General features: G+C 41.4%; 1 protein-coding gene across 11 annotated transcripts; it reads right to left on the bottom strand.

Annotated features, from left to right (window-relative positions):
* Nucleotides 1–248: 248 nt before the first annotated feature.
* On the bottom strand, nt 249–25,667 carry LOC125975506 (uncharacterized). 11 transcript variants are annotated; one of them, XM_068651797.1, is made up of 33 exons: nt 25,158–25,667; nt 16,363–17,879; nt 16,049–16,291; nt 15,868–15,972; nt 15,272–15,390; nt 14,950–15,168; nt 14,766–14,853; nt 14,129–14,281; nt 13,761–13,858; nt 13,305–13,477; nt 13,122–13,223; nt 12,502–12,684; nt 12,267–12,401; nt 11,416–12,189; nt 11,081–11,269; nt 10,790–11,008; nt 10,461–10,667; nt 10,186–10,377; nt 9,923–10,111; nt 9,598–9,828; nt 9,354–9,518; nt 9,061–9,246; nt 8,794–8,991; nt 8,248–8,441; nt 8,005–8,070; nt 7,889–7,927; nt 7,337–7,399; nt 5,797–5,970; nt 2,645–3,016; nt 2,145–2,267; nt 1,385–1,495; nt 1,215–1,295; nt 249–799 (listed from the first exon to the last, which is right to left on the bottom strand). In XM_068651797.1, exons 2-33 carry the CDS (start codon nt 17,869–17,871, stop codon nt 770–772), a joined length of 6,930 nt encoding a protein of 2,309 aa, XP_068507898.1. In that variant the 5' UTR covers nt 17,872–17,879; nt 25,158–25,667; the 3' UTR covers nt 249–769. The 11 variants fall into 11 exon arrangements, with proteins under 11 accessions (XP_068507898.1, XP_068507899.1, XP_068507897.1 ...); XM_068651798.1 differs by lacking the exon at nt 25,158–25,667 and adding an exon at nt 23,444–23,682; XM_068651796.1 differs by lacking the exon at nt 25,158–25,667 and adding an exon at nt 23,265–23,432.
* Between the last annotated feature and the right edge of the window lie 92 nt (nt 25,668–25,759).

Raw genomic sequence — 25,759 nt, 5'->3', positions numbered from 1 at the left:
AACAAATCATAGAAGAAAAGTCTTCAAAAGAGACAGCACAATTTAAATGAGGGGGGGGGTATGAATAACTTAAAATGTTTCAATTTGTACAAACACTATAAAAGCATTCCACCTATAAAATAGAGAAATATGTCAAAATAGATTGAGTTTTAATTCAAACTTTACAAGAACGTGTAGGCTACAGGTTGTCGGCTGGTTGTAAAAGAAGGAAATTTTGGTTCTTTTTCCTGAGCGAAACCAAACAACTGTCCCAATTAGTGCACAGAATTATCTTAATGTATGAATCAAGGCGAGCTACATAATTTCATCCAAATGTTTCTCCTGACGGTATGCATGAATACACAAGAAAGAGGAAGAGTTCCCTGAATAGTGAACACTGACAATCGAAATTAACTCAGAAACAGTGCATGTGCGAAACGAAAAAAAAAATTAAAAAGGGAAGTAAACGTGTTTAAAAGCAAACATATCTGCTACGATTAAAGAGAAATAAGTTTTAAAACAATGGAAGTGTATGTGAGAAGCTTTTCAGATCCTTTGCAGGTGAGATTTGATCAACACGGTGCAGCCCTCCTCTAACATTCTATGAACAGCTCAAAGCATAAAGAGAACGAAAACAAACACAATCTACGCAGATTCTGCTACCGGGTGCACATTCAGAGATATGTGTGTGTGCGTTGAGAGTGGCTCAGTCAGTGTGTGTTGAGTGCTGCACTCTGACCAAGGGGGAGAAGGATGGATAACCAAAGGAGGAGCTGCTTACGCTGCTCAGTTACAATGCTGAAGCACCACCATCTTTCCCCTATAAGAGACACATCAAGTGGAGGCCACATTATAATCATTTATGGAATAGTTCAAATGGTGATTCAAATAGCTAGCTGGTAGCTACAACATAAAAATAAAGTTTAACAATTTTCTAATTTATTTTGAAAGTGGGGTTTTGAAAAAAAAAAATACGATATTTGACTGGTATTGGGAAGACAATTTACAATTTGGGTATTTTAACAAGAAACAGTGATTTGACACACAAGTTGCCTTTGCGGGCCACATAAAATGATGTGGCAGGCCGGATCTGGCCCCCCGGCCTTGAGTTTGACACCAGTCCCTTAAAGTGTACAATCCTCTCTAAGTCTTCCTGTTTTTTGGTGTCTGAAATTTGAGTCTGCTAATGTTTTGCTTCATGACATGTCATTTTAATGGTGTCAGACGCTTTGTACCTTGTCCTGGTCAACGTCACTGTCAGCAGTTATGACAATTCTTTTCTCCACACGAGTCTCTGAGGAGCCACTTTTCACAATCTGCGTTAGGGAATAAAGCAAACATAACGCATATCTCAATACTTGAAAATGTGAGCGCAGAAGAAACAATTGAAATATCAGCAGCTGACCTTTGAGATGTGTGTAGTGGTGGTAGTGACGGAGGTGCCACTGATGGTTTCGGAGGTCTGCGAAATGGACAATGTGCTTTCTTTGTCCTCTTCTGTTCCATCAACTGCACCCTGAAGACAAATATAAAAAAATCACATGAAAGTTCATAGACAACCACTATGTATTATATTGACTAAACAAATCTCTAATAAGGTTAATTGTGTTGTTTCTAGGGCTAATTAGCATCCACAGGGCAATTGCATATTAATCGAAGCAAATCAGTGTTTGCAGTGTCGCTGTCGTCTTGCTCCACCCCTCCCCTCTCTGCTCACCGAGAAGAAGGGAAAAAAGTTCATTGGAAGCCATTAACTTTGGCTTTGTAACTCAACTCTACAAGTAACCTACCATGTTGTATCCTGCTTAGATGTTACCTCAAAAAAGAAAAGATCTCATTACCGGTGAGACACCTTGACCTTTTAAAACCACGGTAAACCATCAAATTGGGAATTGGCCCATGCCTAATGGACAGAGAAAATTATTTTCCAAAGGTGGCTGGGACCTCACGTCTTTTACATTGTGACAAACAAACAATTATACAGTGGATTTGTTGTATTCCAGTGGGAATCACCATTTCATGAACTTGAACCAGGGTATGGGGATCTGTGGTTTGGCCATATTCCTAGCAGACCTACTCACACTTTGCCGCTGCATTTTCCCATAGGTGACTTAGTGAGAACAGATTGAAGCGAAGCGGGCGAGGGCCGAGTCTGGAGCCCCTACCTTTGCAGACTCATAGGTGACGGTCTTAGTTGGGACGATAGGAACTTCTGTGGTGGAGATGCCACTGGGTAAGGAGTTGGGGACAGCTGTGATGGTGACTGTGTGGGTCTGCACCAGAGGCGGCTGTAAATGGGAGCACAGCCCCGTGAGTGGCTGTTTAAGCAGACACCTCGCAACCCACCGCAAACCTTTCACACCATGCATGCCTTTTCAGGCCATTCCCAGAAACAAGCCTTTCTTTGAATCATTCCCTTTCCATCACCAGCGATTACCAAAGGAAAGCAGAAAAGGGGAAGTGAGGTTCCCAGAAATGAGCAAAAGATGGTAGTTGGTAAAAGAAAGATGTTTTGTAAGCGGCACGGAGAGCACCATCACCATATCGAAGAGCCCAATAGAACCACTGTGCAACAACTCTAGAGGATCAGAGGTAGGAACCATCATAAAATAGTAAAAAGTTTCAAGCGAGACAGAGAAAGAGCCTGACGGAGACAGGAGGCTACCTGGAAGCTGTGTATGACCTGTGGACCACCGCTCATAAAATAGGAAGCAGGGGAAGATCCAGCTATATTCCCAGAGCGTTCCGAAAATCTGGGACATGAACTTTCTTCTTTCTGGGTCTCATCTAAAAATTTACTGCCAGGGTCGAGGGAGGGAACCGGTTGCACCATCTCCACCTCTACCATTGGCACCATGGATGAGCCAATCACCACGAGTGCTTCCTGATCACATGACTTATCAAAAGCAACTCTGGCAGGAGCCACGGCACTATGATGGAGGCTCACAATGGGATTGGACTTGTTGGATAAGCCCAAATTCTCCTTGAGTGCAGCCCTGGTCTCTGAACCTCTGCACAGCGGACTAATGTGCAGGCTCTAAAAGAAAAAAAAAGAAAAATGCCAATCTATTTAAATTTGAAAGATGTGTAGTACACCTCTTTTCCAAAAGTCCTTGAGCTTAAATGACCTGCTAAGGCAACATGTACAACATTAAAATGCAACATACGATATAGCAGGTACAAATTGGAAATCCGCACAAAATGTGGATTTATAACGAGTAAAAATTGAATTAACCCAAGAGACTAAAAGCTGATACAACCCCAAACAATAGTTTGAAATACATATTTTATTATTATTGGGACAAAAAACCCATAATAATTGTTACTATCAAACCTGTTTCTTGATACCATATTTCCTCAAATAGTGGCCTGATGGTTTTATTTAATTTTATTTTTTATTTATGCAAAGCCAAGATGAGGCTTTCCCACCAAAATGTCTGAACTGCTGCTCATGTCCAGCTTGCTAATTTTTTTTCCAACACAATTGTCATGGTGGTTCAAGAATAACGCAATTGTTTTTTTTAACCACCTTTTGTTTAACGTTCACTGGGGATGATCACATTTTTATTTTTGTTGAATCAAGGTGTTGCGTATAAAACTAACTGTGCCCATTGCTAAAAATGTGATTACATTAAATGAAATAAATATTTTGTGGCATCACCTGCTATTTTTTTCTTCCAAAAAAAGGAGAAGCAAGAGACAGAAAGGGAGTTATTTGTGTTCAAAATTATGCACGCAATGATTAAGACATGACATCTGTCCAGCCGAGGTCACTACTTGAGGAAGTATGGTAAATTACACAAGATCATTTTTTGAGGAAAATGTAGCAAATCTTTTTTTTTCTTTACTTTGTCTTTCACTAACATGATATTTATTAACTTATGCTTACCAATTACATTTCAACACATATATAAAAAAAAATTGCACACGAAAAATACAATATGCATGAATATACAATTAGTGATGTGTAAATGGAATGCCTTTATTCTTTGGTCATGCGCGAGTACTCATGCAGTTGCTATATACTGCCTTGTGAAAGATATTTAAATATAAAAAAAGTTGGAGTATTACAATTTAGCTGCCTTGTGGATTCTCATCACAGAAATAATACACTGTGACATTTTAATGAGTACACCGGAGCTATTGGTGAATTTCAATAAATGTCTTTACTTCACAGTGTGAATAAAAAAATGTGAAGAGGCAAAATAAAATGCAAACTATAAATCAGTTTGACAAGGTGTCCAGCGGAAAGCCTGAGAAGAAAAAGTGTTGGATTTGATTCCAGTTCAGTTTGGAAATAGTTAGCGTGTTAAGGAAAGGAAAAGGTGAGAGTCTTGTTCCAAGAAGGAGAGGGCAAAAAAATGGCGGCTTCTCAAGAGCAAGGGAGGATGGGAAATGAGGAATGCTACGGTGATGTCAGAAAATAAGTGGAGAAGAGAAAGCGAGATGGCAAGGTGATTGGGTTCTGTCCTCGCAGGTCACACTCACGCCTGTGTGGGACTTCCACAGAGTCCAGACGGCCCCTCAGCTGCGTTTGGAGTAGAAGTTGAGCAGGGGGCCGCGCGGGAGGCGGGTGACAAACTGAAGGGGGTTGGGAGGGGGGGAGAGAGATGAGAGGGAGGAGTTTGGATGGCCGTTGAACTTGCAAAAATGCCAAATTTGATATTTTGAAATTTAGGTAACAACATAGAAAGTGATTGATTTTGGTTGTTGTTTATTCCAAGCATGGAATTGCCAGCACATGCACTTTAACATGCATTTCTTTTCTTTTTTTTTTGCTTCCTTGTACATCACACCAAATTCTTTGAAAAACAAAAAGTCGTCCTCACTTTTAAAAAAAGAAAACATACAGTATCGACTGTAGAGAAGCGTCAATTCAATTATTCTTTTAAGTGTGTTACATTGTTTGTTGACAGTAATTTAATCTGGCTACATTTCATGTCATTTTCCTGCTCATTACAAAACCATCAAAATAGATTTGTATCCGAGCCTGGCCATTATGCGAGCAGTTAACGGGAGTTACGCGAGAAAGTATCTACTGTCGACCCGCATCCATCGGAAAAACGATATTGGTGTGATGTTTCAAATCAGATTATGCAAGAGGCAATTTGAGACGACCATTTATTCTCGTTACTGATTTTGACGGTGGCTTGAGGGTAAAAATATCTAGCTGTGATTCAGACCTTCTCTCTTCAGGAACAAGCAAAGTTCCGAGAAAGGAGTGAAGGGTAAAAGCGGCGTGGGAAGAAAAGAGTGCAAAACAAAATAGAAGCAGAAAAAGCAAGATGAAGAGAGAGGAGGGAAGTAAACTGCGGTGTGCGAGAACGTGCAAATCTTCCATTTCCCATTGCCATGCGTCACGTCTCTCAGCATGCGATGCCGACGCGTCGGCAATATCTGATGCGTGTGCGATGAAGCATGAAAGCCAAAGATGCCTCATCCGCATCAGACAGTATCCAAGTGCAGACCCTTCATCAAACAGTCCGACCTCCATTCACCATCACAACATGCGTGACCTGCATCTTTCATGCCATTGCCATAAATAGGTCTCAACATGCGCACGCAGTCCGATTCCATCAAACAACCAAGAAAGCAACCCGGAGGAGCCTCATCAAATACTCAATTGCTCACATGGTAGAAAAATAAATTTAAAAAAAAACACCCAACTTGCACTAATAGCACACACTGGAGTGATGCTTCCCAAACACACACAATGACAGCTATGAGCAGATGTCTGATATCTGATGATACGCCGCATTTATAATTATTTGACTCTTTTTTTCATTTGTGATGTGTTGTTTGGTGCTTCGGACTCACCCCATCTGCACCGGGCTGACCGTTGACACCCAGAGTACGCAACGGCGAGTGCGTGGACAGACGCTTGTCCCATTCGCTTGGCCTGGATTCCGGCAGAGATTCCATGAAGTTCCTCTTCAGCTCGCTGATACTGGCGTGATGCCTGAGCAGGTCCTCCTGAGGCTTGTCGAACTCCTACAAAAGGGGAAAGGTGAAGGGATGATGGGCAGTGGGATGAATGGAGAGAGATGATTCAGAAAGGTCAGGCAGAATAAATAATGGAGGGAAGAAAGAGTGGAGGGATAGAAAAATTGGGGAAGAAAAAAGATGGGGGGCGAATTAATCAGTTTGATTCGTTATGACTCAATGAGCAAAAGCAAAGTTAATGATTCCACTTCGACAAACAGCAAATTTATTTTGGGTTGGGCGTTTTACATAATTGATCAACAGGTTGAGACTGGGTTGAGGTTCTGTGGTTTGTTCAATTTATGAAAAATCTGAATGCTGCAAATTAATGGAAGTAAAAACTGCAGTCATGATACAAATGGCTGAACATCAACTTTATATTCAACACAAACGAACCAAGCAGCTGAACATTTAGCATCAAGTTGATCTCTTTGGTGCATAGAGCAACTTTATGTTAAGTGTCCTCAAATGTAAATTCTTGCAATACACAGCCATATGACAGCATGTAATTATTCTTATTTTCAATTTCTAATCACAAATGCTGAATTAGAAGCGTATTAGTAGATTCATTTTAGTCGTAAAACTGCAAAAACAGTTAGTGCATGCGTTTCAAGCAAATGAGATGGCGAAAGCATGGCGAGTCAATGCGCTAAAGCATAAAAGGTGGATCCTGATGATTTTGCCAAAATCTCAGCCCAAGTAGCCAAGGTTTTGAGCATACGCCACTATTTTTATTGTCCTAATTGATTAAAAAGTCAAAAGTCTGACACTTTACACCATGTCTGCACAAAATAACAAAACAATAACAAACAGGTACTATTTCTGATTCCACAGCAAAGCATCCTGGTTATCGTCTCCCCTGATTCCCTAAAACTTCACAATATCTTTCTTTAGTTACATAATAATCTCTATAAATAAAAAGGAATTATGGTTCACAAACATAAGCTACAAAACAAACTGATGAAAACTAGTTTTGAAATCAGAGACTAGTAAAAACTGTTCAAACGTTTTAAAAAGTCTAATGGTAAGAAAAAGTGCAAGCAATATCTATTTTTTTAAAATGAAGACAATTTGTAATTTTAGTAATGATAGTGTCGAAGCAAAATTTGTCTTTGCGGGCCACAAAAAGCAATGTGGTGGGCCATATCTGGTCCCCGGGCCTTGGGTTTGACACTTAGCAGCAAACTCCTGGAACAAGTGGATTGGAGTTGACATAGTATAAGCACATTTGTTTAGTATCCTAAAAAGCCAACCAGACGTGCTAAACGCTGATGTGAGTTCAAAATCAAGCTTTCATGCAAGCGTGATATGAAACGGCAGCAGAGAGCAAGAAAACAAAGCGCAAGACGTGACATCTCCACTGAGGGATACAAACCTCCAACATTAAAAGGCTATGTCTCATATAAATTGAGCCACCCTCAATTTTCTTATCTCTTCTCTGTGAAAAATGAACAGAACAAAAAAAAAGAGGAGTCAGGGTGTCAGTTTCCTACAAAGTCGGACATGCACGCTATGACGTTCACTCAAGTGTTAATTAAAAACAAAGACGTGAAGCTGTGACATAGCTTGAGGCTATGGCACTTTGGCTAATGATCATTTTTTCTAGTCTGATGTGAAATAAAGAAACAAGCGTGTGTAAATCTGGCTTATCATGCACAGTATATCCATGCAAATGCATTCCAGGGATTGCGACAGCATGCGATGAGGATAATAATACCACAAATGTGTGTCCAATCCTGAAGCAATAATACAATTAGTCCACATGGCTTGCAAAAAAATATTTTTTTTTCATGTTCTAGCAAATAAAATGCCTTGAATATTATACGACCTGGCTACATGGATGGATATGACGATGGAAGTATTATTTTTGGACTGAGCAAATTGTCAGCGGAAATGGAGAAATGACACACACGGCTAAGAATCTGACCTTTCGCAATTGCACCAATTCTCCGCTCGTCACCTCAGACTGCGAGGAGAGAGGGAGACACGTTAGCATACTTTACCTAGCGCTTGTTGTCTCCGAGGTTGGAGGCTGACACTAACCTGAATGTCCCCATTGATGGAAAGTGTCAGTGAGGAGTCATTTCTCTGGTCAGTCCATACTGCTGACTACAGCAGCAAAAGACACATTTCAGAGAACAACCCCTGATTGGTCATTTAGCAAAATATTTTAAAGGCTATTTTTAAGCCATTTTATGACAAATATTAAGTGGCAGGTTTTCTAACATAAAAAAAAAAAAACAATTGTCAAACAGACAATCAAAACTGTAAAAATTAAATGGCTACCTTGTCCTCGATTTTTGATGGTTCAACAACTTCTAAAGTGACCTCAAGCTTCCTCTCCTCTTTGATTGCAGTCCTGATCGGAGTGGAGGTCTGCGGCTGGTCAAAGGGTGCCATTGGAATTCCGGCCTCGGCCAGAGCAGCTTGGGAGAAGACTGGAGCGCTGACGGGACGGGTGCTTCTCTGTGTGGTCGGTGCTGAATTAAAAAAAAAAAAAAAGGAGCTTGTATTACAAATCAATATTGAAAATCTGATAAAAAAAAATTGAAAAATACCACACACTGCCTCTGTATTTTATTGCAAGCTTCTAAGAAAAGTGCACATATACGTTACCTTGAATTCTTCCTCAGCAAACACAAAATACCACCAAGTAAAAAAAATGACAAGCTGCAGTATATTTTTTTGTTAGGAAGCAAGGAGCTACAAAGCTCAATGTGACTGAGAAGTGAGATTAGAAATCTCTTGCGGTCGGGCATCCTTGAGTCAACCTTCATGTTGATTTGATGTTAATAAGCAGGGGGTCAAAAAAGCCAAACCACACGTACGTACGTTGGAGAATACCTGGCTTTCGACGGCTAACGTCAAGTAGAACAAACCAATCATGATGGACATGAGTATATTTGAGAGGCCGTCTTTCTTGCCGGATCTGTTTCTCAAACTGGGGTCGCTCAACAATAGAAATCCTTGTTTTGCTCTCTGAAGTTCTCTGTCCTGGAACTGCTGCCGGGTAACTGAGCCGTTCGGGGACTAATTTTCATAGAATATCAATTAGCAAACAAATGAACACGGTGGAAAAGCCGAATAGTTGAAATCTACCTGTTTTTCTAGGAGCCACATCTAGAAGAGTAAACCAATCATCATCCATCTTTCTCCCTGTTTGAAGTGGCTGCTCTTTCGTCCACTTTTGTTCCACCACAGTAAATCTCGGTAGCGACTTATTTTCTTTAACTGTAAAAGCTTCAGATGGAGCTACAGTAGGATACTTTCGGACAGGCTCGGCCGCTATTGTGGAATAAAAAGAGTTAAATCAAGATGCGCTACGAAAGGCCATCTGTTGAAATTATACCCCAAAAATGAAATAAAAGCTTGCTTTGTGTGATCAAACCTACCTGGTACTTTTACCGCATTTAAAAGCACAAACCAGTCATCATCCATCTCTCGCGGTTGAGGTTTAATTTCAACTAACTTCACCGGCGGCCTCGTTTCTTCTACTCTGGCTTTTTGTTTTATTTCTTTAGCCACGGTCGCAACTTCAACATTCTTAACCATGGCAACTGACAGAAAAGCAGATTTCAAATTAAACTGTAGGACTGAAATTTCTTTCTGAGGACACATTTGGACGAGCATGGATACCTGATGGTACAGGAGCTGTCTTTTCTAGGATGGTTTGTTTTTGGAACAGTTGAAACCAATCATCTTCTTTTTGACCTGATGTTGGTACAAGCGGTCTCGTTTCTGAACTTGGTGTCTCATCAAACTTGCTGTTCTCACCAATTATCACCGTGTCCCATGTTCTAGTCACAGTGGTTAACACCTCAGCCTCAAAGGGCTTCCTTGTGTCTGGAGTAATTTCAACAGAGGTGTCTGGCACAAGCAGAGAGTCAAAAGAAAAAAAAAAGAGTTTCTCTCAGCCAATCGTAGTTAAAAAAATATGGTGTCAGTGAACGCAAATTTATACCTGGTAGAAATACAACTGCTGGTTCCCGAACGGCATCAAATACCACAAACCAGTCATCATCTTTCTCTGGTTGGATTTGAGATGGGCTCATCTGGTCCAAAGAAACCGGAAGCGGTTTCATCTCTATGTCTTTAATTTCAATAACTGGTCGGACATCTGGAGAGATTTTAGCCTCCGTTGGTAGGGCAACTATTTTAAAAATTAGATTGCTTTAGTTCACTGATGTGTGAAAAGCACAAAAGAGAAAAGTGAGATGTGGTCACCTGGAGGTATAAAAGTCGTTTTTTTCGGAACAACATCCAGCAGTAAAAACCAGTCGTCATCTCTTTTTATGACTGACGGGAATATTTTCACCTCTGGGTAAATTTTCTTAGAAGCCTCTTCTACTACAACCTCCATTCTTTCTTCAATCACAGCAGAAATTCTTTGTTCCGAGTGAGTGTGAATCCACGTCGCTTGACAAAAAAAAAGAAGGAAGATATGAAATCGGTGAAGGTGCCGTTGGATTAAGGAAGAGCATGCGGCAAGTCGGCAATACCTGGCGGTACAAATTGCGGTTCTTTGCTGACAACGTCCAGCAGTAAAAACCAATCGTCATCTATTTCTCTTACACCTCGTGACGTCTTTGTGACTTCATTTACGCTTAAATCCTCGTTTATTTTTGTTTCTTCAATGACCACAACATCAACGGGTTCATATGTCATATCAACTGTCACGTCTTCTTTAGTCGACACATCAACAGCAACTACGACAAGAAGATTCAAACTCTCAGATTCGAACACGTTGCGGAGAAAAATGCCAGCAAAGCCCAACGTAGATGTTTGCTTTAGTAAAGCTGAGAAGCAAGATGAAAGACTTGAGCAATACCTGGTGCTACAAAAGTGCTTTCTTTGGAAACAACATCCAGCAACACAAACCAGTCATCGTCCCGTTCCTTCACCGACTGTTGTTGGATTTCTCGACCATACGTCGGCGCTTCTTCGCTTATCTCTGCCTCTTCGATTTGCACCTCCCTAATCTCTTCATCCTTTTCAACCACAGAGACCAAACTTTCTGCTTCCGTCTGGTCTGGTTCCTTTAAGGTAACTGATACGAGCAAAATATGTGAGCATAATAAAGAAAAAAAAAAAAAGTGTTCTGCAGGGAACGTCGCAGTACCTGCTTTTACAAATCTGGGGACAGCATCCAGCAACACAAACCAGTCATCTTCTCTTTCTAGAATAGTCCGTGGTGATGGAATGTCCTCGACTGGCTGTTCTTCTAGTAAGACCTTTTTATCTGCTGTAATCACTGATTTGGAAGTGAAAAACTCACCCTCCTCCAACGTAACGTCTTTCACCGATGTAACTGAACAAGGTGGAAGGAAGAGAAATGAAATATTTGGAAACTCACCAGTGCAAAAATTCATAAATTAGAAAGCAGCAAGTGTTTTATTTGTATTCAGATAACAGCAAGAAGATTTAAATTGCTGAATCCAGAAAGCCATATCGTACCTGATGGTTTGATAACGGGCGTGTACGGTGGACGGTCAAAAAGCACGGACCAAATATCTTTCTCTTTGTCTCGTGAAGACCCATTTTCGTCCTCAGTAACTTCCTCCTCAGCTATTTCCACCGATATTTCTATCTTCACTCCAGTCTCACCAGTCTTTTCTGAAACGATCTTCAGAATTGTATTTTCCAACGCATCAAGCCTCTGCGGTGTCTGATCCTCAAAAGAAACGGTCTTCTTTGTCCTGACCTCTGTCTGATAAGCTACCTGAGAAGAAGCCTTGTCCTCCACCAGATCTTTCCATTCCTCTCCTATCTGACGTACCTTCTCTCTCAGACTATATTCAAACATATGCCCATCTATGCTATTTTTAGCATCGTCGTCATCGTCCAAAAGGTCTTTTAAAAACACCTCTTTGATTTGCTCCTCTAATTCATCCTTCACATCGCCCTCATTCATGTTCATCGCGGTCATCACGGAATTTTTCATCACAGTCCGTGTTATGGCTTTACTTTCTTTCTGTAGTTCCTCATCCTTTAGTAAGGCGACTTCTTGTTCACCTAATTCTTCTTCTATCACTTCTTGGATCTTATCTGACATGATTTCTACTTCTTGGAGCCGCTCTTCTAAATCTTTAACTTTTTTCAGCCTCCTCTCTATGTCTTCCATCTCTTCCAGCTTTTCCACCATAATCATCATCTCCTCTAGCCTCTCAATGACTTCCTCCTCTGTTAGCTCTTCTTCCTCACTCATAGTCTCCTCATCCAGGAGCTGGGCTGCATGGAGGAGAAGCAGGAATGGAACACCAAATGTGATGCAAATACAAAAGTCGTCAAATCACACGGTGACTCACGCTGAGGTTTATCGACATGCTTATACAAGGAACGGCTGGGGATTGGATCAAAGTAGAGGAACCAATCATGATGTCGTTCCTGTGCTGGTTGCGATAGCCTGTGAATAGAACTCATTGATGCCAAGCTGATCTTAGCTGACAACGTGAGAAGAAAAAAAAAAAATTGAGACCAAATAAGCAACAACACAATGGACGCACAACACCTGAAGCAAACAGCCATTACATAAGCGCATACCTGGCTGTTCTACAAAATCGAAAGATGGAGAAAATGGGAAAGGAGGATCTCGGTCCACCAAGGTGGACCATTCATCTTCATTTCTCGTCCGGAGCTGTGCATCGGAAGAGAGATCCCACCACGACCGACTGCCATCCTGAATATTCCAGGACTGACTAAATGTTCCTTCAGACTCACCTTTAGCTGTGAAGAGATGTCGTTATGTGATGACGTTTCAAGTGACATGAAAAGCGTTTTAAGCGAGGTCTTGGTGAGTCCAGTAAGCAAAGGTTAGTGACGAAGCTCAACGCCGGCCATGTTGTACAGATACCCAAAAGGGCGGTTCAAAAGGTCAATGAAGCACATATGACGAGAGCCAAGTTAAGATGATGAGCACAAAGCGCAAAACAAACATCAAGCTGTGACATCGAAGCAAGCCGAAATTGGGTCGATATTGAGCAGTGACCAAAGATACCCTGCGATCATGTCAGGGCAAGGACAAAGTGGTTTGACATTGACAACCAAGGTTGAATCTTTTTGGACATATTGTTATACACGGCAAAGGAACGATGGACTGATACATGAAATGAAGTGCAATAGATGCAAGGGGGCGGAGCAAAGCGCCACACAATTCCAAGTACCTAGAAATTCTAGGGAAGGGTAGGGGTTTTCAGAAACAAGCATCGACGACCAGTCATCAACCTCACACCTGGTCGATGCCGTGATGCTCCAGAGACATTTGTCTAAAGGAGCGAAAGAAGAGCAGTTTTTCGTCCGTACCTGTGTTTAATGATGAAATGTTGACGTAACGTAAAGGTTCGTACCTCCATCTAAATTGCGGGAGAGCCGTTTGCTGGCAGAGCGTGTGAAGCGAGGGGCGGGGCGGTCGATCATGGAGCTGGCTTGCCGGGTTTGGGCCTGGGTGCGCCCGCTGTACCTGAACTTGGAGCCCAGGACGGGGAAACGACGCGACGAGGGAGGCTCGGTTGTTGTTGCCCTAAAAAAAAAAAAAACACATTTTTTCCTTTTGGATTTACCAACCAACAGCACTCTACATGATTTGGAATTCCAAAATCGGCAGTGTTGCGTAACTTGGTAAGCGACAACTTTGACCTTAAGAAGGTTCATGCTAAGGTCAGGACGAGTGCAATGCAGCTGGTCAAATGGTCGCGGAGCCAATTTCACGGATTAGGCAGCCATTAGCCAATTACGCAGAGGACGGACAGGCGGGCATGTGTCGGGCATGACATTGAAAGTGGGCAAGAAAAAACTGTTGTTACCTGAAGAAGGTGTGATGTTCAACGCAAACTTTCCATAACTTCTTTGAAGCTTTGTAGTTTGGTAATTTAAAGCCGATTGTGCTTTCGTACTGTTCTTGCTGTGGGAGAAGAAAACAAAACAGTTAAGGCAGGGTTCAAAAGTGTTACATTTGCTTGATCTCATTTACCCGGAGCAAGGTCGCATTAGTACATTTCAAATCCCGTGCAGTCAGACAGACTTTAAAATATTAGGCCTGGAAAAGCTTTAAAAAAAAAAAAAAAAAAAAAAGGACAAAAAGGAAACCGCCCTAAATTAAAATAGTAAATAATTCAGCTGGACCAATATAATACAAAGAAAAAAAATTACAATGTATTATTTATTTTTTTACCTCAGACGGCCGGATTTTAATGAAGAAGCTGCTGCGTTTGTAAGAGATCTTGAGAACTTTTGGCCAAGGGAAACGGTTGATTCTCAGCTTGTCCTTATAAACCATCAGACCACCGGAGCAAACTCCAAGTGTAATGTCGACACCATCGAGATCCTGCAAAAGCACAAACATGGAGGTCACAGTGACTGTAGGCCATTATAAAGTCTTGCATTTTTAAACACACGTCCACTAGGGGGCAGACTTTCAAACACTATGGGTTCATGGAGTTCAAAGCGTATTTACTGAGAGGAGAGAGAGGGTGACAGCAATTTAATTTTGTAATTAACGTAATGAACTGGGATAGGCTCCAGCACGCCTGCGCGACCCTCGTGAGGAAAAGCCGTTCGGAAAATGGATGGATGGATGGATGGATGGATGGATGGATGGATGGATGGATGGATGGATGGATGGATGGATGGATGGATGGATGGATGGATGGATGGATGGATGGATGGATGGATGGATGGATGGATGGATGGATGGATGGAAAATTGAAGATAACTTGGTTCTTGAAATATTGTCAGTCTCGATAAAATTATACAAATTAGAAATATGAATGTTACAAAATGTGCTTTTCAGTCATGTCATATTATTTTACCTTGGCTTGATGAAGGTCCACACCATACATTGAAAGTTTCTTGGCATTTTCCAGGAACAGCATATCAGCTTGGGCTGGACTCATTGACCTTGCACACAAAGAGGAGATTGGTTCTGACTCGCATCTCGTAAATAAGTTCTGAGAAGTTCTTGTTGCAATACATTCCTTCCTTCTGGAGGCCTACCTATATGTACGATGCAACTCCATCACCTTTTCCTCCAACTCTTTGCTCTGTCCAGGAGCCAGACTAAGATCTTTAACATAGTCAGCTCCGTGGACCTCCGGGTCATATTCACCCAGCTCTGACTGTGCTGTGTAAGATCCCAGCAAGGACAGGGTGACAAAGGAACACGGAAGAACCCCACTCATGATGTCCTTCCTCAGCTGGAGACATAAATAGTACCTGGAAAAGAGAAGCACTTATGTTCACATTGTCTATATTTGAGGTGGATGGTGATGCTGGCCGTCTCAAAAAGGTTTACAGTAAACAGGAAGAGGAAATTCACCTTGTGAGGTCTTCAGTAAGTTGTGCCGGGTCAGGTGGATAGAACTTTATGTTGAAAGTAAAGTTGTAGACAGCACCTGGCACCTGTTTGCGGATTTCCTTGGCGGGTTCCAGCCATGTCTGATGAAGGGAAAGATGTATTGGCAATAGCTCGCAAGGTGTTTTGTCATTAATTTGTTTTAATTCTAAATTCTACGAATCAGATAAGATTTGAATTTTGTTTTGGGTTGATTTTTGTGTCAACATTTAGGACTCTGTAAAACTTTGAGCATTTCATTTATTTTGGTAATTTTCCTTTCCCAATTTTCTTTTTTTCTTGTAATTTTCCTTTCTGGATTTTTTTCTTTCGACTGATACCAAAGTCAGTGTTTTCCAGATTTCTTTTTTCAAATTTCACAGAATTAATATATTTTTTTTACATTACAGATAAACACTTAAACACTTTCTAATATTTTTCGTCAAAACATGGATAAGATAAATTACATTTTTTAATGTTCAATAATAGCTCACCATAAAATGAGCTATTATACATTGTTGAATTGGCTCATATGCACGCAAATGAAACTAAATAAATTGCGTATAAAGTTTAATACCGACCTTGCTGGTTGGTGTTTCCCAGTGAGCAAGGCCGAAATAATCCTTCTCCAGCAGATTGAGGTTCTCGCACACTTTATTGATGAGCTCCTGTCCTTTAGCGTGTTTCTAAATGAGAAGATGCAATCAGAAAGGACAAAGCCAAACACTCGTGAAGCTCACGTAACTCGATTCCACGACTTACATCGAGCTCACACTCGTATTGAGTGTCATCCAACAACGTGACTTTGCACTGAATGGTTTTCTGTCGTTTGGAGCCTTTGACATCGTCACCCTTCTTCTCTGTCTTCTTTTCTTTTGCGGGTTTTTCCTCCTTGGGCTCTTCATCTGCCTTTGCTTCTTTCTCGTCCACTTCTGCTTCTTCTTCTTTCTCGTCCTCGGGCTCCTCCTTGATTGCGGCTTCTTGCTTGGGTTCCTCCTGAGCTGGCTGGAAGAGAAGATAGATTTGAAGATTAGAGCTAAGTGAGGTGATCATGAATTGATCTTTGTGGCACTGACCTGCATCTCTGCGCTACTGGTTGAGTGCTGATCGGGAGCTTGTTCAGTTTCTGGCTCAGTTTTCAGTTCCGGTTCTGGGGCAGCAATTGGTGCTTTGACCTTTTGAGCCTTTTCTTCTTCTTTTTTTCCCTTTTTTACCTTTTTCTTCCCTTTGTCTTCTTCCTGTTTATCATCTGCCTTTTTCTTTGCCTTCTCCTCTTCTTTCTTTTTGGGCTCTTTCGATTTTTCCTCTTCTTTCTTTTGGCCCTCTTTTAATTTCTCCTCGTCTTTCTTCTTCGATGTTTCTTCTTTTGTTTTGGCCTCCGTCGATGTTTCCTCTTCTTTCTTTTTAGTGTCCTTTGATTTTTCCTCTTTCTTTTTTGTCTCCTTCAATTTTTCCTCCTCCTTCTTTTTGGCCTCTTTCAATTTTTCTTCTTCCTTCCTTTTGGCCTCTTTGAGTTTTTCCTCCTCTTTCTTTTTGGCCTCTTTCAATTTTTCCTCCTCTTTCCTTTTAGCCTCCTTCAATTTTTCCTCCTCTTTCTTTTTTTTCTCCTCCTTTGCTTTTTCCTCCTCCTCCTTCTTTTTGGCCCTTTCCTCCTCCTTCTTCTTGGCTTTTTCTGCCTCCTTTGCCTTCTCCTCCTCTCTCTTTTTCTCCTTCTCCTCCTCCCTCTTCTTTGCCTTTTCTTCTTCCTCTGCTTTCTTCCTCGCTTTTTCTTCTTCCCTTTTCTTCACCTTCTCCTCCTTCTCCTTTTTCTTCGCTCCCTTTTTATCAACTTTTTCCTCCTCCTTTTCGGGCTCCGTTTCAGTGCATTTATCTTCGGTCCTCTTAACTTCTTTTGTTTCCAATTTTTCTTCTTCTATTTCCACAGCGTCCTCTACTTTTGCCTCTTCTTTGGGCTCCTCTATCCTCTCCTCCTCTTTCTTCTCGTCCTGCTCCTCTTCCTTTTTCTCCTCTGCGGTTTTCACTTTCTCCGCATCCCTCTCCTCAGTTTTCTTCTTGCTTTCTTTCTTTTTCTTCTTGCTACCTTTCTTCTCAAGTTTCTCCGGCTCAGTCTTCTTTTCCTCCTTTTGCGGTTTCTCTTCGCTCCGTTTGACCTCTTTCGAATCGGGTTCCTCCTCTAGGACTGCATCCTTCTCCTCAGCTTTCACTTTTTCTTCTTCTTTCTCTTCCTCCGCTTTCCCAGCCTGTTCTTCTTTGTCTTGCTTTTCCTCGCTGGCTTTCTCTGCCTCAAAGCCTTCTCCTTCTGAGCACTGTGAGCGGCGCTTTAGGAAAGAGGAAAAGAGACGAGAGAGGCCTTTGCCGGCAGAAGTTCTGGTGCGAGGTTTCAGCTGCTCCTCTTCAGGGGAGGAAGCCGCATCGGCGGAGGCGGCGGGCTCGGCGGCCTGTGACTTCTTGCTGGACTGCTCGCCCTCCGGCTCTGATGCCGCTGCCTCTGGACTCTGCTTGTTCTCAGGTTCGGGTTCAGCGGCGCTAGCCTTCTGCTTACCTTCAGTGTCCGCCTCGCTCACGGCACTGGCTTCTGTTGTCATGGTAGCCACTAGGATGGAGAAGAAGAAAGGAGTCAGAATTGTGGACAAGTCCCAGCGATTTACTCAGTGACAGAGCGCAACACTGCTACACTTGAAAGACAACAAACAAGATTAGGATCACTGAACTATAAGCTTGTGTGTCGTAAACATGCTTAATACTGTTTGGCAAACATATGAAAGAAATTGCAACTCTACAACAAGCTGTCAAGTATAGAAAATAACTTTTTTGCTTCACTCAAAAATGTTGTTTCATAATGGTGCCTATTTTGTCTCTTCACAGCATTCACACATTTAATTACTAACAACAATTTCAGTGGAATTTCGCCAACTGTCAGCCACAGGCAACATTGACAATACACACTCATGCAACCTGCAATGCACGCACATACACAGAATCGGACAATAGCTGTCCTTGTTGGATGATGTGTTCAATATCACAACCTCCGCCATTAGAGACTCATTAAATTTTCCGGGCACAAAGACGCCATTCTACATTGTGCCTATTAGCATTTGTGCCAAAATTGCATACCAACCTGTGCAAAACAGCTTAATGATGGTCAAACACACAAAATGATAACCTACTGTATTGAATATTTTGAAACAAAATACACAACATTTTAAATTCCCACATCAAAGCCTCACCAACTTTTTCATTTTTATGTATTACACACAAAGCCCAGCACTATTAAAAAAAAACTCAAAAAAGCCACATAATAATTATCCACTTATGGCAAAGCAGTTTCATGAATACAACTTTGTTGGGGTTATGGAGAGGACAAATCTCACATATTTAGAAAGGTCTTACATGCCGATTAAAGCCTTTGACTGGCTGAAATAAACCACCAGCATTATGCAACCATGCAACCTCTCTTGGCTGGAGATCACTACAGTAGTGATCCACCTCGTCTGAACTAAGTCTTGCCTAATTGGTCACTAATGTTGCAGTGTTAATGTCCGCCATATGAGTTCAAGTCCCCCACCCTAGCCTTGCCATAGGGGGGGAGGGGAGCTGCTTTGCAGACAGAGAGGCAGGCCAATCTTCCAGATGTACAGGGCCTCCCCAAAGGGTGTCCCACTATACCATGCATGCACCTCCCCATTGCAAATACACGAGAAGTAGAGGAGGGAGGGGGGGGTTGTGCACACACAACATACACACGCTAAAATCCTCTTTCGCCCTCCCATTGTTTGCGTCCAGTGACCAATAACTACACTGCACTCTATAACTAATCCTAACCACCCTTCCCCCCAAGAGACCCCCCATAGGCTTTTCCCCTAGGTCACCACACACACAAACGCACAGCTATGCATCAGTGCTCACAGCCTCCCTCCACTGGGTCTTTTAATGCTCTGTCATCTCAATTCTGATTGTCAGGAAGCAGACATGCTCCTAATGGACCAGCTGAGCTTGTGCCTGCTGCCTCCTCCATTTTGAGTTGTCTATCTAACATCTCAGCTTTAGGCCAGCTGAGCAGAGTGTCACTTGACTGATGGAGATCACTATATGAAGTGCCGGATTTTTTTATTTTTTTTGCACAGTGGACTCCATGTAATAAATACACTGTAAAGAAAAGGGATGCCCTCAATACTATATAATTAGTCTCTCTGATGAGTTAAATTATAAATGAAGTAGGCCACCCTCTTGCACCAGTGAGTTGAATTAATTCCCCGACTACTGTGAGTGAAATGTGTTGCGTTGAATGAAACATCCAGCATAACTTATTTATTCTTTTATTTCCTTGACCTCACTTGATTGCCATTTCCTGCCACTTTATTCAATTGGTCACAAAAATATATATATATATTTTAAATTCAATCACATATGCCAGTGATGCTTCACAGCTGCTCTAACCTGGTGTGTAAATGTGAGATGAAGAGAGACAGGAGGTTTGAATGAGGTAGAGGAGGAGGAGGTATGGTATATAAATAGCTGTTTGTGCTCAAGATGCTTGGACTCATTAGTTAGCCTTTAGTGACGAGCTCACATCTATTTATGTTCACGGCATTCTGCAGCTCATGGCACGCACGTGCAAATATACACACATGCATCCATGCTTGCCCCAACGTGCAAATAATCCTCGCAATTAATGTTTATGTTCCTTTCTTGCAATCATCTACACATAAATGGATAATACAAGTCCTGAGTATACATTATCTTGTCGATGTAATGTAAGGAAAGCATTTTACCTTACCACCAGGAGTAGGCTTAAGGAATTAGCAGGAGTTTAGAGTTAATCGGGGCCAAGTTACCAAGTGAGATTATCTCTGACTACCTGCCCTCCACTGGCCATCTCACTAACTATGTTTACATGGCGTCAATATTCAGAGGTTAAGGTCAGAATTGTATACAGCCATGCATGAACAGACAGTTACTAGTACTTGTGACGAATTGGAATACAATATCCACCCATCTAAATCACAATGTAATGTTTATAGTATACAATAAGACATTAATGTATTTTTTTTTTCACTACACTGCCTATATTAAGGTGATTATTGTCTATATATTCAGCAAAATGTAGATCAGCCCGGCCAATAAGTGGTCTAGCCCGAGCCGCCATGCACTTGGACTAGCTGCCAGCTCACTGGGTGTGGGTATGCAGCTTGAGTCTGTGTGGGTGTGCAATGGACATGAGCTAGTGAAGACGATCAGCTGTGCTGATTCATGGTTTTTCAAGGAGCGCCGTTTATTTAGCCAAAAAACAAAACAATCAGGAGAATTCAGCTAAAAGTTTATATTTGCTATGTAAACACGACATTAATTTGTAAAGAGACAACTAAGTGGACAATAAAACTTGTGAATATCAAGGTCATTCTAAGACAGTAACGCCTTTCTTAAGTCAAGTACACAGTTACAGAGGTTTATTTCAGTGTTAATGTATCCAAAGCCACTACCCAATGAATCGATACACACAGATGGCAAGAGCTGCTGATAGTGTAACATGAACCATCATGGGAAATGAATGAAGTAGCCTGATTGATTTAGTCTGCTCGTCCTGTAAGTGATTCCAAAATCATCCGACTCAGCCCAAGCCAAGTTGCAAAAATATATTGCAATCGAACAAAGTGAGGACAAAGGCTTCCAAATATTAAATAATTAATCCAGATATATTTCACTAAATATAATAAAACAAGAAACATATACCGTAATCATCAACCTTGTGCAGAGTGTATCCATTTTGAATACGATATTAAAAAGCGAGGAAATTCCTCAGTCATTCAAAAAGACCGTGCATGTGGAGTTTGTTTATTTAGCACAACACATTTGTAGACTAACTGCCCAAACGCATCATAACTCCCAAAAGAGGATTAACAGCAGCAAGCTCCTATGGGACCTCAATAACCTCACTCTCACACAGCAAAGACACAAACATCCACGAGCATCACTTACATGCTCTCAACACTGCTGATTCAGCACTATAGTGATGACCCCGAGGTAATAGAGCGCCATCATTGTTTTATCTTAACCTCGCTCTTTCTTATTGCTACCGGGTGCACCACATGAACCCTCAGCTGCATTTGCCTCATCCTGCACACGTGATATTTGCGGCTTCATGAGAGATTATCTGTCTATATTTATCCAGCAGTATCATCAATAGACATGAGGCTTATTGCACCTTTGTTGGTCAAGTGTGTTAGGCAATATATTATGCGCCAAGTGAGTGTGGGGTATTCATGCAGCTCCCCTCTTGGGGTGAAAGCAAGTCAAGTAGAAAATTTAATTCAATAGTAGAGGTATTTTGAAGAACAACTGCACCGTTATGTAAGATAAAAGGACTACAGTCGGCAAATCACGCATCAATAGTTAATAGTTTAACTGAGAAAATGTTTTTTCCCCTATTTAGGGAATTATTCATTTAAATATAATACATCTTAAAGAATTGCATTCAATGTAATTGCTATTAAATAAAATGCACGGCAAAAATTGCATTTAACCGAGTGCGCCCCCAGCCATGTTTACCCATCCAACTCACATGAAGAGATACGACTACTTTTCATTTGTGCTTTCCTCTAATGCTATTTTCTTTTCGGAAAAAAAACCCTATTCATTAATAAATTGTTAAGAAGAAAACGTTTGGACGCAATACCGTAATAAAACACATAGCGGATTTTTGGGGGAACTTTTACCGCAAATAAAGCGCCGATATGAGCGATCTATGCCGCACCACTGTGCGGCGGCTATTTAAAAAAATCCGAATACGAAAATGGCGCCGAATGTGCGGCAAAACAAAATAAACATCAAACCATGAGCGTCATCGGGACCTTCGGACTCACCTACTGCGGGTTGCGCATCAATAGGGAAGAGCAAAAAAGAAGTCAAAATATGCAAAATCCCGTATTCTGCACGTTCAGAAAAGGAACAATGTTGCGGTGCCACACATGCTTTGTTGTGCTGGAGGTGTCCGATGCTCGTAAAGGGGCGGAGCTTATCCGAGGCTTGGACCCGACTCGGCACCCAGAAAGCACGGCTCCGGCACACATGCAAGGTGCACACCGACTTAATAGATGCCGATTCAAACAGGATATAATAGAAGCATCAACATTTAAGATATATTTCAATTGCCCACTAATCTTTAACTATCCATCTCTCAATGTATCTATTTTTCCATGTATCCATCCAGACCTTCTGCAGGGAAAGGTCAAATGAGGGTACTTTTTAAACCTTACTTGTTTTTCTTTATTTAAACACATTTTACAATTCTGCACATCCATTTTGATGGTACTTATCCTTATTAGGGTCACGTGTCTGCTGGAGCCTATTCAAACTCAGAGCAAGATACGGGGCAGACAGTTGACTGGTCACTAGCCAATCACAAAAGCACAATTCGTGAAACAAAAATTCACATCTTTTTACAACTCACATCAAACTCAAGTCTTGGCCTCACCAAGTATTGCACAAAAAGACAAAAAACAAAGCACACCTAATCCAATCTTCTCAAACTGCATTATTAACAACTCAAAACACCATGGTTCTTCCGCTTTATAGCAACCTAAAGCTGTGTGCTATCTTTTTCTAACTAAGTTAAACTTACCAAATATGACACGTTACTTTACCAACAATCACAAAGGCAATACCAGACTAATTATTTGGACACTCTCATCCCTCCGTCAGTCACGCATAATACCGACATTACGTTTCGAGTCCGACCCATCAATCTGAATTTCAAAAACAAACAAACACATTCATACTTGTGTGCACACATTCAAGCTGTCTTAATGGAGCCCACCCATCTGCCTGACCCCATTAGGGCCATGCGGTTGATAGGCGGCGGGCGGGTGGGAAGGGGGTCAGTGAAGAGGTTCATTATTCCCTCTCAGACACCATCACCTTTGTCTCACAGACAAGTTCACGTAGTATACCCAGCAGTTAGCTATTCAAACAAAGAGCTTACCAGTAAAGATGTGATTCTGCTTATCCAATAAATCCAAAACGGCCGGTTTACAGAGGAACCCCGCCAAAAATATATACCTCCAATACAGCAAAAGTCACTTTTTTTCCTTGTAGACTTTAGTCACGGAGCAAAGTGACACAACATCAGGGCATTCGTTGTAGGTGCTGTTAAACATTTACCAATGTATTCCCGGAAGCGACCCGACTAGTGCTGCCCCGATACAGAAGGAAAGGCAGTACTTAGTTTATTGGTTCTATTCATCCCGCTTGGATGTGTCCTGGTCTGAGAGAGGAAAAAAAAAAGGGTGTATGAAGGAGTGGTGCCGCAGCTCAGTTGCTTAGGAGACTGTCATGCGCTGGTGCAAGAAGCAGGTGTTGTGTTGGACCCAAGAGAGAGATGGCAGACAGAACCAGGAGGGGAGGAGCAGAACTACAATCCCCTGAGACCACGCCAGACTGGAACCACAGACTCACTCCCACTCAAGCTCCAGACACACCCTAAAGGAGTGACGCTTTCTCAAGAAAAAAAAAAAAAAAACAACGTACATGTATGATGATGCAGAGCATCGTTCATCTCCGGCAGAGTGCACAGCGGAGGGGGGTTGGGGATAGGACGATGTTTTGGAACATCTTTATCCCTCTCTGGCTCAGTCACTGGATGATTACGTAATAAAGTCCCACACTGTATCCACCCAAATCATTGACTATTAGTGAAGCATCTGGGCGTGCATCATCGGGTAGTAGCCTCACGCATCTTACGTAAAGCTACACGCCGCCAGGAAAATGTTGCAAAATATGACTCTTGAGTGCACGCACGGAAGTGCGGTTGACGTGGTTTTTGTTTGTGCTCCCGCCCTGAGCTTGGTGGAGCACTAATGGGATGGCAACTGGACATCAATATTCATGAAGCACTGTTATATCATGAAGAATTCATAAAGCAAGAATGTTGCTGCCCCACTGTAAAAGCAGACATCTTTTGGTTTGGCTTGTGTAGATGAATTTAGATCAAGCACAGTTTTTCAAGAAATAATATTTACTGTAAATTGCAGTCACAAGAACTCATCTAACTTAAGTGCCCTCTTTTAAAAAAAAGAAAAGTATTTGTAAATATTATTCCATAGAGCAATGAGGTCTTTCTGATATGGACCATTAAAAAACCTCGTATGAATATTATTTTTCAGTCTGTTTTGTATTTAAATCAACAACTCTGCACTGGCCAAACAGATGATGGCCATTTGAGTGCATCATCCTGTTTGAATTCTACTGGCTTGTGCTAGTGTGTGCTGCTACCTAGTGGAGAAACGAATGAGCACACTTAATAATGCAAACGAGTTCATTCAGTAACTATATATTAAGTCTACAACTATATAATTTTTTATCTATATTTATTGACACTAAAACATTCATTAGCACAGTGGACAGGGGGTTAGCAAATCTGCCTCACAGTTCGGAGGTATAGGTTTCAAACTCTCATTGAAAAGTCTGAATTGTCCATTAGTGTAAATGTGAGTGTGAATTGTTGTTTGTGTACTGATACAGCATAAGTCAGTGAGGTGTGGTTGTCTTTCAATGAAAAGACAACAAAATGTTAAAAATAAAAAGGCAATAGTGAAGGAATCCCGCCATTTCCTGGTTACCTTGGAAGGCATTTCGAAAGCATCTGTTCTCATAAGATAAAGATGTGTTTGCGTGCACAGGCCTCGGGGTGATTGGGTGACCCCACCCCTCCCTCCAAAAAGTGAAGAAATACCACCCTATAGCTGTTGCACAAAATTCCGATGCCCTTTCCTATAACCCTGTGTTAAAGTACTTGATGTTTACAACACACAAGCAACATCCAATTTTTATGAGACCACATAATATTTTAAGAGGTTAAAAGGAAATGGGTACTCACATGTTCATGTCAACGTCCATGAAAGTGCGTTCACATGAAAAACAAAAAAGAAAATTGTCAATTGAGCAAAAAGAGAGTAAAGGCCTAAAAATATGTATTCGGTAAATACTATTGAGAGCCGAAAGTTGGCAAGCAGCAAACAATAAAAGAAACATATATGATACATATCAGTACAAAATAAGAAATCTGAAGTAAAAATAAAATGCATTAATCCATGACTAAAGCAGTGTTGTTATACCTTCAGAGGAAGAAAATAAATATTACACCAAATTGTTAAGGTTAGATTATTGACAATGATAACTGAAACATCAAAATAGATGTGCACTCTTTAAATCATTAGCACCCATAATAATGTTTAAAAGTATTCAAACAATATTAATAATATGAGTTTATCTAGTGAGCGCTATGGTAACAACACAAGTCATCGGTGGTGCTGAGCGATGACGCACAGCGACTTGGAGACATCAGCCGAGTCCAACCACAAGGATGAGAAATTTCAATTGCAAAAATCTTAACTTTCAGCCTGTGCATAATGAAATATTTCTTACCTGAGCAATGACATGTTTGGATGATATGTTGGCGCCATCTTTAGTGGAGGAGCC

Source organism: Syngnathus scovelli, chromosome 9 (genome assembly GCF_024217435.2).
Source record: "Syngnathus scovelli strain Florida chromosome 9, RoL_Ssco_1.2, whole genome shotgun sequence".
Classification (NCBI taxonomy): domain Eukaryota; kingdom Metazoa; phylum Chordata; class Actinopteri; order Syngnathiformes; family Syngnathidae; genus Syngnathus; species Syngnathus scovelli.
This window is presented reverse-complemented; position numbering and strand designations above follow the sequence as displayed.